The 14,130-nt window shown below is 46.0% G+C and overlaps 1 protein-coding gene across 1 annotated transcript in view; it reads left to right on the top strand.

The window, feature by feature from the left end:
- NTSR1 (neurotensin receptor 1) overlaps nt 1-13,508 on the top strand; it is a 55,787-nt gene extending 42,279 nt beyond the window's left edge. Inside the window, exons 3-4 of the mRNA XM_036395610.1 lie at nt 5,997-6,087; nt 8,759-13,508. Of these exons, the coding sequence (XP_036251503.1) occupies nt 5,997-6,087; nt 8,759-9,008 (341 nt within the window). The 3' untranslated portion in view covers nt 9,009-13,508. The remainder of the gene's footprint in view (nt 1-5,996; nt 6,088-8,758) is intronic.
- Nucleotides 13,509-14,130: the final 622 nt, after the last annotated feature.

Raw genomic sequence — 14,130 nt, 5'->3', positions numbered from 1 at the left:
TACAGACAGGAATAGCTCATACTTTGCAGCCACAATACACAGAAGAGCACCAGTCTAAAACTCCTTAAACAGTTGTATTTCATAATTCCTGTATTCTAAGGAAAGCAGATTTATTTGTTCATGAATCATTTCTTTTCAAGAAAGGAACAAAATTCACGGCAGTTTGTATCTCTAATAAAAAGTCTGAGCAACTCCAAGTGGAGTTCAGCAAAACCCCTGCGGCATTAAGCTTGAGTGGAAGCTGATTTTAACAGCTGAAGTGTCACACTGAAATTTGGGAGGATAAATTACCTATTTAGCAATTGTATATATTTCCCAGAGATGTTTGTAGTTGTAGGTTTGCTTTGCAGCCTGCCAAGTGAGATAAAATGAGCAGCATCAGAGTGCTCCATGAACACCCTCCAAGGAGCAAAACCAGGGGTGGCTGCACCTCTTGGGGCATGGAGTCTCTTTTTTCCCCTCTCCCAAGATGTGTCTGTCCCTTTGCTTGGCCTGGCACAGCATTCCTGCAGCAATTGCAGGTTCTTGTGGCTGCATCTCTGCAGAAAACTCCAGCATTGGCCATGCCCTCACAGCAGATTCTCCAGGTGTTAAGCTGTGACAGTGTGAGTGTTTAAAAAGTTAACTAATGTGATTCTAAACATGAAGTCAGGCCAGGGCTTTAGTCAGTGTGGAAGCATGTAGTGAATACAGCTCCAGGGTCCCTTTGATGAGCAGAAACTGTTCTGGGAGGAACAAGGGATATGTGAACCTCAAAACTGGAGAGGAAAGAGGAAAGGGCTGCAGAGGAAGCCAGTTCAGGTTACACCGGATCTCACCAAGTAGAAAGAGACTTGAACGTGGTGAGGATAAAATGCAATCCCTTCTTTACCTTTCAAAGAGGAAATTCTCTTCCTTTTTTCTTCTCCTCCAAAAATCCAGACATCCCCAGGGGAAATGTCATGAATGAAGTTTAAATGGAATCAAGCAACCTCTTCTCTAATTTCCAAAAGAATAATTACCTTAGAAGGAAACTTGGGAAGAGACCCCAGTATGCACTGGGACAGCAGTGCTGTGCTGCTTGCTAGTGCTTGTCCATGGGCCAGCTTTAATCTGTATTTTCTGCCTTGCCCCTTATGGATGGAACAGGTGCCAGGGGATGATTTAACCACTGGCGTGAGTTGGGGAAGGAATTCACCTCTATTTTCAAATCTGTCATCTGAAGTCATTAAAATCAGGACTGGAGAATATAGTCTGGGTGAAATATGTTGATTTTGAATGCCAAAAGGTTTTTCCATTCTCCGTGCTGTCTCACTTTCACTAATAAAGAAGAACTTGGGTTTTTTTTGATCATACGTTCAGGAGAATTAGGGGATTGTATCCAGCAAATGTTGTGTGCTTTCAGTGGTGTTTAAAGGAGCTGAGGACTTCTCAAGCTCACTGTTACTCCCAGTTTCTTCTTTGAGTACTCCTGGTTCATGCTGGTGGTCCCCAAACCCTGCTGATTGTTACTGACTTTTATGGAAATCCTTTATTCCACAGCCTTATGACCCAAATACCAGCATAAGTAGTTTTAATTTTACTGGGCTCCTGCAACCCCTACTTTGGGGCCTGCTGATATAAATATTGCCAAGAGCCTGTCAGGTAGAGCATCGTGTTAATATAAACAGCACCTCGAGGCTGAAGGAGGCAGTGCCAGCTGTGCCTGCACTGGCCCAGCTTTCACCACCTCTCAGATCAAGCAGCTCTTTGGGAGAGCTTCTCTTATAATGGTATCAACTAAATAAGTACATAAGCCCAGGAGGCTGGGATATACAAGGATTGTTTCTCCAAAAACCACCCTGATAACCTTCTGTACACCTCATTAGTACCAGCTGTGGGTGTGCACCCCCTGGGCAGTGTTGGGGATGAGTCTGAAGCACACAAAAAGCTGAGAGCTGTTGTTCATGGGTGCCAACGCCTCCCCAGACAGCTCCTGCCTTTGCTCGGGAATTCCACCGTGCTGCTCCACATCTGTATGTGGCTCAGATCCCCTTCAAGTGCAGAGAAAAAGAAATAAATTGAAATAGCCTGGACAAAACTATCAAGGGAGGATGGACCCGAGCCTCTCTGGAGGCCTTAGCAGCAGCAGGGAGGAGCAGCATCCCTTTTCTGCCTCTCCTGGAGAAAGGAGGACAGGACAGAGGGATACCCTCGCCCAGGGCCACCCTGGGGCTGCAGGGCTGTGACTCAGCATCCCAGAGGGGCTGGAGGAGATGAAGTGAGGAGGAGGAGGAGGAGGAGAACGCCAGCCCAGCCCAGCTTTGTGCCGCAGCAGCTCCGGGTGAGTCAGAGCTGCGGCTCCTCACCCGTCACTCTCCCAGGGCTCTGAGTCACTGTGAACCTCACATGGCCCCACCAGGGCATGGGGGCTGCAAACCCCTCCTGAGCCCACTCCTGAGCTCAGCCAAACCAGCCAAACTATGGCCTCCCCACTCATGGTGCCCTGCCCTGTGCACACGCTAACCCAGAGGAGCTCCTGGAGCGGGGCAGGCCCAGGCCTTAGCCCAGGGTACACACAAGGCAAAATGAAACCCTCAGTGTGATTCAATAAAATTTAACTTCCAGGATTGCTGCCATGTCCAGTTGAGTCTGAGAGCAGAGACTGGCACCGTTTAAATCTCCTCACAATGAAAAAGATGTCAGTCAGAATTGATGTTTCTCTCTGCAGGACTTCCTGAAGGAAAAACAAACCAGGGCTCGTCCTCTGCCACTCCTCCTTCCTCTCCCCTTCTTCCTTGGCATGCAGTTCAAACAGGCAGAGAAAAGAGCCATTATAAGACAAAATAGAAAAACACAGGATGTAATAATTCATGGTTTAATACACATTTAAATTGGGAGTTTGATTTAGAAGGGAAATGAGGGCATACATTGGTGGAAGGATCATTCCCTGCCACCCCTGGCACACTGGGATCATCTTGCTGGGGTCCCACATCCACTTCCCAGCCTTGAGGTTTGGCACCTCATTTGCTCAATTATGGGAAATATCAGAAGCTCATGGAGCAGCTCTGCTCCTATTAGAACCTTATTGAATTAATTAGAAGTGAGGGATGTGTCTGGTTTATTTTTAGTTCAAAAAATAAAGGCAGGAAATCTCCAACCTCACAAAGACCATCCTGGACAGTGACCCCATCACATATTGAGTCAAACCCTTCCCCTGCAGTGCTCAGCTCCAGCAGGCTGACCTGCTCCTTCTTACTTCACCAAAGGAACCCATGTGTCAGGTTTTTGATGATGAAGAACATATCCTAGGAGCTCATAACAACAATAAAAATTCATTTTGGCAGACAGCATGCCCAGGATCTGTCTTACAGCTCAACCATTTTGACAGGCAGAACAAAACAGCAGGAAAAGGAACCAGGTATCTGGGAGAAAAGGGAATTTTCATTCTGTATTAGGTGAAAGTAAACACAGTCTCATGTTTCATATTCCTCCCAGGGGAGAGGAGCCAGGAGGGCAGGATTGCCACCCTAAATCTGCCTGATCCCTTGTGTGACAAAATGAAAACATACGGATTAAGGGGGACAAATTCAGGTCGGGATCTCCTAATCTGTGCAGCACAGAACTGCACAGTGTGTCACCCAGCTGGGACTTCCAAATCAGACCACAAGTGTCTCCAGTGCACTTCACATGTTTAATAGAGATTTAATTGTAGAGTGATTGCGTGTGATATTACAGAATTATCACAGATTACTTAATTGCTGATGTTAAGCAGATACTTCTCTCAATATGTGTTTTTGTTACTATAGATCCATATTATTTGGCACAGCATTGCCTGAGCAGCAGAAGAAGCAGAGATCATCTACCAGGAGAAAACCACTTTCATTTAACGTGTTGGTAAATTTAACAAGCAGATGTGTGAGATTCTTATAATTGGCTGTGGAAAGAATCTGGATCCCGCCGTTCCTAAAGAGCTGCACACAGGGGTGAGCAGCTGAGAAGTGCCAGAGTGTGGAGGTTTCTGCAAAAATTAAGATGTGCCTGAATGAACCTGTGTTTGGAGGCATCTGGGAAGTTGCTTTTGCAGCCTGAAAGTGCAGCTAATGCTGTGCAGGACTGGGAGAGCAGATGGGCTGGAGCTGTGGTGTTGGCTCGTTCCCCTCAGCCCGAGGCTGACGGGTGTAGGAGGAGAGGCTGGAGAGTTTTGCTTCTCCTGCAGCCCCTGGGAGGGATCTCCTGGAGAATCACAGGGGGGCTGCTCCATCCAGGGCAAACCAAAAGCCCATCCAGCAGAGAAATGGATTTCTGGAGGAAGCCAAAGCAGAAATGTGAAGGGGCAAGGCAGGCAGCCACGCTCCCACCGAGCTCCCAGGGGATGTCCCACCTCTCCTGTGCCACACATCATGCAGGGTCTCCTGCCAAAGTCCCATCAAAGCTCTTCAGGGAAGGATCAGACACAGGTCAGATTCATTCACTTGATGGCATCCGAAGGGCTGCAGGCTGTCTGGTGATGACTTACATCTGTGACCACTGTGGCCACAGAGCAGCCAAAAAACAGTTTGAAAAAATGAATTCACTTGGACAAGAGAATAAAAACAGACCCTCTAGCCTTCTTTCCAAAACATGTCCCTTCAGTTGCTTAAATCTTTATTGGATAAATGGCTTTTGTAGCATTCCTGGAAGGTGCTGTCATGCATCATGGAATAGAACCTTCTCCCCTGTTAGCTGTGTGTTTAATGAGAGAGGGAGGCTCATGGAGTTGGAGTAGGGTGTGAGTAGGGAGCTGGACACCAGGGATTTTCTAATTTCTGCTCTCCTGTGCCTCTTTGCTAAGCATCAGTGATGGGGAGATGCAGCCACAGCTAGACTTATTCCTCCTGGACTGCATTATCCAAGAGGAAACACATCTTGAGCTACAGCCTGGTCCCTGTGGGATGACAGCGTCTGGGTTTGGGACATATCCACATAAATATTTTCAATCCCAAGGCAGAAAACCCCCAGCCTTTGGTTCCACGTGCCAAATTCAGATTGCACTTGTGGTACCTTACTCTGGAGCAGAGCTTTGCTGCTTCCCAGCCCCTTACAGGTCACATAAAGGACAAGAGTGATGTGTCCCTGTTGTCTGTAGAGCAAATTTGGGACCAAAAATAACTTAATTATTTTATTTAGTTTTTATATTCTTCTTGCCTTTTATTGTGTTACGTTTTAACTGAGATTTCCTTATTTCCTGCTAGGATTCTGCCAGAATCCTGCTGCTCCATACAGAAGTTGAAACACGTATTACAAAAGAAACAAATCTTTCTCTCGATTGCCTGATAGATCTGCTTTTTAATCCAGACTGACAACTGCACTCTATCAAGAGCACTTTTATGCCTCAGAGTTGTTGCATTTTATTTTCAATTGTCTGACGTCCCTCAGAATCTGGAAAGGAAAAAAGCAACAGTGTCTTTCTCTGCTTACCCTTTAATTGATCATTTTTATTATGACAAAGTCCAGACCCAAACACGTTGTAATCTCAGGTATGGCACAAATGTAGAACAAAAGGATGAGCCCTGCCACTAGAAAGAGCAGTTTAATGATGCTCAGCACTGTGGCCAGTGGCTCCAGTAGTAACAAACTAATGGGATTAGAGTGGGCCTGGCTCCCTGTCTACCTGGATGGAAAACATACACCAGCTGTCTCTGTGAACACATGACAAAATACCCTGTGCCACAAGGGCGTGAAACACAGATACAAACAGAGTTTCCTTTGAGCCAGGAACTAGGCATGGCCAGTGCTTCATCTGTACCTTCTGCTGCTCCTCATGTCCCTGCCCCAGTGCTTAGTGATGTTCTCTGTTACTTCTGTTTTGCTTGTTTTTACAGACATTTCCAGGCTGCTTGTCCCTCAGGGTTATCAATTCTTTGCACTACAGCAACACAAGAACAAGTGGGGCTGCAGGAAAACAGTTACAGCAATTAAATCCAAGCAGACAGGTCCCTTTTTCAGCCTGATGGAGAGTTGCTCACAAAGTTAAGTCTTTTTTTCCTGCCTTGCAGGTGCTGTGGTGATTGCCTTCGTGGTCTGCTGGCTCCCTTACCACATACGGCGCCTCATGTTCTGCTATGTCCCCTCCAGCCACTGGACAGAGTGAGTCACAGTTTGGGGACATGGTCCCCCCATGCCAGGACAGGCTGAGGGCTCAGGCTGGGGCTGGGGATGCCAGGGCAAACCAGGTGTGGAGGTGGAGGTGGGGATCTGGGAACAAAGGTGCTCTCCAGCCGAGAGGTTCAAGTCTCAAAACCTGTCACAGACATCTTTTATGGAAAATCCTTTCCTTAGGATTTTTTTCTCCTGAGAAGCTGAGAGGCCTCAGGAACAAAATGTAGCCAATGGTTATCTGCTGCTGTGGAATGCAACAGGTGCATCTGGGATTGGTCTCATGTGGTTGTTTCTAATTAATGGCCAATCACAGTCCAACTGTCCAAACTGTCTCGGTCAGTCACAAGCTTTTGTTATCATTCCTTTTCTATTCTTAGCTAGCCTTCTGATGAAATCCTTTCTTCTGTTCTTTTAGTATAGTTTTAATATAATATATATCATAAAATAATAAATCAAGCCTTCTGAAACATGGAGTCAACATTCTCCTCTCTTCCCTCATCCTAAGACCCCTGTGAACTCCATCACAAAAACCAAATTACTGTTTTGGTTTGTTTTTTCTTTTGGATGTCTCAGTGTTTGCCAGGGAAATTAAGAATTTTGTTTTACCTAAATCCCTCAGGAAGCATTATTTTGAACCAAAAGGCATCATCAGCCCCTCCTCCTCCCCCTCCTCCTCCTCCTCCTGAGGGCTGCAAGCACAGGCTTCAGTCTGGCAGCCCTTGATGAAATGACAGTTGGACAGGGGGGTTGGTACACCCAGAGTGGATTTCAGTCTCTGTGCCAGAGATATTGATCCCCAGCCCTAAGATGCAGCAGCTCCTGTCAGCACACAATTCAGCTCCACGAGGCCACATTTCCTCCCTGACAGGGGAGATGGCACAGGTGGGCAATGCCAGTGCTATTTACTGAGGCTGGGCCAGGTTATTCACTGGGTTTTGCAGGGAGTGGATCAAAATGAAATGCCAGCAGTTGCTGCTGATTAGGAAATGTCCAGATTGTCAGAGAATTCCGGATAATTGCACGGACACTGCTCACAGATGTGCAAAGGCATCCCCTGCTCCTTTCTGAGGCACCAGGCCAGGCTCTCCAGCAAAGCAGCCACCAGACTAATTATTGTTTTTAAATATGTCATTAAGAGCTAATGCTGTCTGGGGACACACACTGAGGAAGGCTGAGATGCCAAGGGATGCTCTCTTGTGTCTCCTCCCATGATGCTACATCCCTGTTCTCCCTGAGACCAGGAATGTTTCTTTCAAGGGAAAGGAAAAAAAATCTACAATACCAAAAAGCAGAACAACAATAAAAAACTAAAATTCTATCAATTCCAGACTGGAAATATATTAAATTAGGATATAGCAATCTGCTGAATGGGATTGTGGATCCAGCCACTGTAAAATCCAAAATCTATCTTCAGTCATGAAAACAGAGCTCTAGGCGCACACTGGGACAAATTCTTGTTTCTCCTTTGCTTTCTTATGAAAAGCACTTAAGGCACTGTTCAATTATGTAATGACTGCACTTGCTTTGAGCAAAAGGTTTAGAGAAGTCTGTCTGCATTTAGTGGGAATTTATGCATTGTGGCTATGTTCACATAATATTTTTTTCTTCTTTTTAAAACCATGATTAATTTTAGGAAAACACTGAATTTACAAAATGATAGTGAACTATCAGTCTGGTGGCTAACCAAGAGTTTGCAGCAGCTTGGCATGTTCATTTATAAACACATGTACCCTGCCCCTGAAGAAAAGAAATTTTTCCAGTATTAATTCTTCATAACTACACAGAGAAACTCTGTAAGAACTGGATGGGCCATGCAGTCCTTGGCAGTGCTGAGGGGTGTGGAGAGATGGGCAACATAGTCCAGCACTCCTCTATTTATCTTTTGTTAGACACTGCTCGGACTAGAAAAACAGATCTGCAATTTTCACCAAGATAAATGATTCTGAGGAACATCTTCCTGAAAATGAGATCCGCGGTGTTTATAAATGCTTTACCAGCTCAGGGCTGTTGTTCTCAGTTGGCCCAAGGAAAGATATAGCCAAAAGCATAAAAGACAATAAAACATTTTCAACCAGTTCTAATTGAAAACATTAAATTGTGGTGGTTAGGATGTGTTTCAGAAGTATGCTATCATCAGCTTGCCCCCAGAACAGGAAATGCTGTCCCACATTATGGACAAATCCCAACCCAGGGACCCGTTGAATGAGCTGATGCTGCTCTCACTGCCAGAGGAAGGAGAGAGCTGCATCTGTTCCTGGATTTTGGCTCTTCTGCAACCTCTGTAGATCAGAACTGCAGCCAAAAAAGTCAAGCTAATGTGTATGTACGACACAGAAGCGAATTTCCATCTGGCTTCTCGGGTTCCAGAATGACTGCTTCCAAAGAAAAATGAGTGCATGAGGTAAATATCTTGTCTGGATCCAGGGCTTAACTAAGCCTCTAACTGCTGGTGAGTGGGGCAGTGTCTTCACAGAGGCATCTGGTCCATGTTTGACCAGTTCCAGTTGGAGATGCAGATGGGTTGCGGTGGCCCAGGCACCTGTGGTGAGCTCATGTTTGCAGCCTAGGAAGGTTAGCTGGAAAGCAGCTCATGTTTCTCTCAGCCTTGTGACTTTGAGTTCTTCACACTCAGATTTTTCTCTTTCATCTGTTCTTCCAGTTTCCTTTACAACTTCTACCACTACTTCTACATGCTGACAAATGTCCTCTTCTACGTCAGCTCAGCAATCAACCCCATCCTCTACAACCTGGTGTCGGCAAACTTCCGCCAGATCTTCCTCTCCACGCTCACCATCCTGTGCCTGCCATGGAGGAAGAAGAAGAAACGACTGGCCTTCACCAGGAAATCCAACAGCATCTCCAGCAACCACACATTTTCCAGCCAGGTCACAAGGGAAACTACGTACTGAAGCCAAAGGAGGAGGAGGAGGAACACAATTCATCGTGGAGTCAAAACTTGAGAGAGGCCTCTGTGACTTTCATGCATGGTCTCCAAATTCACCTAACACAAATGTGTTTAGCAAAGTCGTTTTTGTTGGAAAAAATAGGCTTTGTTCTGCCAGTAACTTTGAGGTTATTTTCAAGCATTGGCCTTGCCTCTTGTGAGTAATGTCTACATGTATTGTAACTTCAGTCTGGCATAAATCCAGATGTGGTGTTAACTGGGAAGCCAAAATGTGTTCAACTTAGGCCAAACTGTTCTGCATTTCATCCTTTTCTCAGTGCAGAGATGCCGTGTCCACATCCAAGGGTTTGAGATCACATCTCCTGGTGGCACCAAGCAGAGAGTTTGATGAGGAGAAAGAAGTTTGAACAGAAAGGGATGGTCTTGGAGAATGGATATGCTCATCTGTGGGATGTTCAATGAACGAGGAGTGAAAACTCAGGGAGCCAGGTGGTTATTTTAGAAATATATCTCCATTGTGAGGAATATGACTGAGGTGCTCAAGAGAGCCTCTCTGGCTCCTTGAAATTAAATAAGAACAGATGATGCCTTACCTAGGCTGGGGTGGCTGTGGCCTGGGGAGAGGTGTCACCTTTGGCTTTAGGGCATCCACAGTGCCTGGCTTTGGCACCACTGCAGCAGAGTCTCTGGCAAAGTCAAGAATGCAGAGGCTGTGCCCAGATGGAGCGCTGAAAATGAACAGAAATGGAAAAATCTTCCTTTTGCCATACAGCCAAATCCTATTTTTTACCAGGGAGAACAGTTTGCTGGCTTGCATTAAGAGTTGAGAAAACTCTGAGCTCATGAGGGCTCCAGGCTGCTGAGATAAGAGCAATCTGCCCCAGTTCTGTGGGACCTTCAGATTTTTCCCATTCTTATTCCAGTTTTACTTGTTTCCTTGCCATTTCCACAAGGCTGACATCTCATATATAGCAGCTGTAGGCACCAGGTCCTCTTGTTCTACCTTTTCTTCTATTACTTTTTGCTACCAGAACCATTGGCACACCTATCTGTGTCCCTAATATTTACATAGTTCAAATGCAGAGCATAAGAAACTCTAAACTAGGGAGTCTTTGCTCTAAACCCACTTTCTTTTAACAAGCCAGAGGAACAGAAACAAGACCTGAAAATTCTCTTTGAAATTTAAGAGAGGAGGTAAGGAGAGCTTGAGCTTTTCTCCCATATGGTTCCACCTCTAACAGCCCCCTTATATGATATAACAAATTGCTCCAGAGCCTTTAGTACTGAAATAACAGGGCTCTGGGACAAGCTGAAGGGCTTTAGTGACCTGCACAAACCTGGAGCTGACCAATCACCCTGTGCTGGTGGTGACCTGGTGTCCCCTTTCGCACCACATGTCATCAGGAGAGCAGGACTTGCCTCTGAAAGGTGACAAAGCAGAAGAGTCAGCTCAGCTTGGCTTTCTGGGCTTTGCCCATGTCACCCTTCAGCAAATGAGCACCTGTGGTCCCCAGCTGGAGCCACAGTGCTAGAGGTGAGGGCTGGCCCAAGTGAGGGCCACACAGTGATGGAGACCAGGACCACTGGTGACATCTCCTGCTGCAGATGTTGCATCACAGAGTCACAGAACAGGTCAAGCTCAAGAGACTCACAAGAATCACTGAGTCCAGCTTGCTGGACTTGTGGTTTAGGTCCTGTTAGGCTCAGCACAAAGAGGAAACACCCATCTGGGGGCATTTGCTGTGAGGTTTTGGTGATGAGTGACAACTTTTGGGGCATTTAGAACCTGTGTGGTATTTTATTTTGTCATTTAGAACCTATACCCAGCTGGCCACCATGGCAGCCCATCAGCCACACCTGCCAGGGATGGGAGGTGATTTTAATGCCTAGTACAGAAACCCTGCAAAAGAAAGGGCTCAAAATAAAAGTCAGGGGGCTTCAGTTCCTTCTGACTCAGCCAAACTGCAAGCTCTGTTCTGTCATGCCTTCTTGTGATTTCTTGCCCTGGTTGTACCAAGCAGAGGGCAGAGATTATATTTGACCAAGCACTTTTGTTGCTCGTGGACTGTTGACTCCTTTTTGACAAAGAAAACAGGTAGTGGCACACAAATAAATAAATTGAAACAAAGAGGAATAAGGGAGACTGATCTCTTCAGAAGGAAATCTGTGAAAAAAGCAAGTATTTTGTGTGTATGGTGTGTGTGAAATGCTTGGGCAGGTTGGAAGAAGAAGACCTGCTCATCTGCCTAGTGGCAAAATCAGGTGCCATGAACAGGAGAGGGGAAAAAATCTGCCTTGAGAGAAAGAGGAGTCTTGATGTCACACATTTAACATTGGCCTTCCAGGCAAGACACTCCAAATGTTTCTGGATTACCCACATTTTTTTACTTCACCTCTAAATACAGCCAGCAGCTGGGAGGAGCTCTCTGTAACCTCCCAGGGAAGCTGTAACTGCATTGCTTTGACTTTCATTACCATTTAACACCCTGCATGTCTCATTTGCTTTGAAATATTAAACATTATTACTACACTTGTTCAACACCAAACCTGCTGAAATGTTCTTGATTATCTTGGAAGACACTGTACAAAAATTGTTCTTTCACATAAGATGCTTGGTTTAGATTTTCACTACTGAGATACACAGGCAGCTTACAGAATATTTGATCACAGCTCAGAGAAACTGGCAGGTTTATTTTTGGTTTGATATGACAGCAGGAAAAAGCTGGAGTAAAAGGGAACTTCTCATAAACTCTTTCCACAGTGTTTCTTGGGCCGCTCGAGTGCTGAAGAGCTGGGGGGATTTGGGGGATTTACCCAGGTGGTTTGCTGACTTCTACAGCTCTGTTCCTGCAGTTTGACAGAAAAGCAGACCTGGGTCCATGGCCTTAATCTGAGATTGCAGCTCAAAGCTACCTCTTCCACTGGCCAAATCTGACAACCTTGGGCTGAGCAGTGTAAGTTACAGCTGGTTTATCCTCTCTTCCATCATCACCTGATTTTGCTGTGTTCAGCTCAGAGGTGTGGTTCCCTTGAGCTCAAAGAAGTGAGGATAGCTGATTGCAAACCAGATGGTTTCATGATTTCCAGAGAATCACTGCACAGTTTGGGTTGGAAGGGACCTTAAAAGCACCCAAACCCAGTTCCAAACCCTGCTGTGGGCAGGGACACCTTTCCCTAGACCAGGTTGCTCCAAGCCCTGTCCAACCCGGCCTTGTAAAGGAAAGCTGATACAGTAGAGAAGAAAAAGGTACAAACTGCCCCATATTTACCAGAGAAACGGTTCTTTAGATGCCTTTCAACAATGATTGAACTGCTAACTCAACGAGGTTTTTTAATTTAATCTGGTGTGAATGGCTTTTGCCATTAGACAGAACAAGAACTCCCATTCATTGTGTCCCTGCTTTGGCTGCACTCTTCACCAAAGCAGAGGTGAGTGCTGGGGCCTCTGCTCATCTATGCAAATTCCCTGTGTTTGGAACTGTTTGTTTTGACTAAAAAAAGACTAAAATCTGTGGAGCCCGCAGATGTGAAGTGCTGCCAGATGGATTCTGAGAAATTCCATTCTGAAGAGAGTCCACCAAGTGACCCCTTCAAACGTTATTTTGAGGCTTTGTTTCTCTTCAGAGTGCCCTTTCCAGAGCCATCAGCTTAGCAGAGTGTGAAATCAGGCTTATAAAGTCATTTTGCTATTCGGAAATTTCCCCCAGACAGGCCGGTCTCACCACAGGCCAGTCCATCAGCGCAGGAATGCTCTGCTGAGCTTGTCTTTCTTTGCACGGTGCATGAGGCCTCACTTCAGCGAGGAGAGAACTCAATGGGAAATCAGCCAGGAGGGTTGGCAGGGCACGTGCTGTGAACACAGCAATAGCAGCACCTTTGCATTTCCAGCATCCAGTGAAGCAGCCCTGGGTGTGCTGTGTCAGCCCAGTGTCCTCCTGGCTGTGGTTTTGGTGACTCTTTAACCAAAGCTGTGTCTGCTGGAGCTCTGTCTGGTTCTTCACATATCACAGCTCACCCACTCTTCCTGTTCTCAGTCTGGATTTGCTTAAAAAGTAGAAATTGCTGATCCAAAATTTCATGATGCTGTGTCCTGGCTTTGTGGTCCAGAGTCCTTCCCCAGCTGTGCCACCTGATAGTCCTGCACATATTGTATTTATGGCAAATATTTTTGAAGTGCACCTTTTTATTTTTATTTTATTCTGAGATACAAAATGTTGATGTGCTTTATTTTTTTGTGGCCTGTTGCTCAATGGGGAAAAAAAATGAATGTTAAAAGTGTGTCAGTGTCTACTTTGTGATACTTTCTGTGACAAAGGGAAAGAAGAGGGTGTGGAATCCTCCTGTATGGCAATGGGAAACACTCTTTCGGTGTAACATGCTATTATTGATACTGTATTTACTGATCAAAGTGTACTGAAATGGTTAATTCCTGATATAGCCTTTGTACTGTATGGTATTTTATTTTGTCATTTATTGATCCTAAGAAATAAATATCCAAATTTAAGGCTTGGGTTGTTTTTTGCTTGAAGTGTCAGGTGTGCCTCTATCACACAGCCTGGTTATCAGCACAGACACCCTGCCTGGAGTCTAAACTGGTGGAATTGGTTTAGACCAATCGGCCTTGAACTGGGATTTGCAGCTCCTCTGCAGAAGGGCCCTGGGCGCTCCTGTCCCTGCACTCTGCAGCTCAAACACATCCAAACATCAGCTGCTGCTTCTGACTTCAGCTCAGCAGACAAGCAGGGGGGCTGGTTAGGTGTGAAGGACGCTCCCACCAGTGATGTTTGTCCTGAAAATCCTTCCTGGCATCTGTTAAAAGCATCAGATCTGTGCTGTCCTGCTCTGCTGTTGGGCACAGCAATCGGGAGCATCCAGGACTTGGAGCATTGGGGTGCAGGAGCCTGAAGTGTGGGAATAATGAGATCTGAGCTGCAGACTGAGCAGCTCCAAGTGCTGAGATCCCAGGGGCACTGCAGGGTCTGAGCTCCTGCCTTGCCGGTCTCCCCTGCTTGCTGTTCCCTGCTGCAAGGCAGATGTTACAGATGTTGTATCTTGGCCCTTATTCTGCAGCAGCTTTGCCCAGAAAACTGAGCAGGTTGGGACTTTATTGCACTGGGAGCTGTAGG

This window comes from Molothrus ater, chromosome 17 (genome assembly GCF_012460135.2).
Source record: "Molothrus ater isolate BHLD 08-10-18 breed brown headed cowbird chromosome 17, BPBGC_Mater_1.1, whole genome shotgun sequence".
Lineage (NCBI taxonomy): Eukaryota > Metazoa > Chordata > Aves > Passeriformes > Icteridae > Molothrus > Molothrus ater.
The sequence above is the reverse complement of the archived record's forward strand: the minus strand, read 5'-3'. Positions and strand labels throughout refer to the sequence as shown.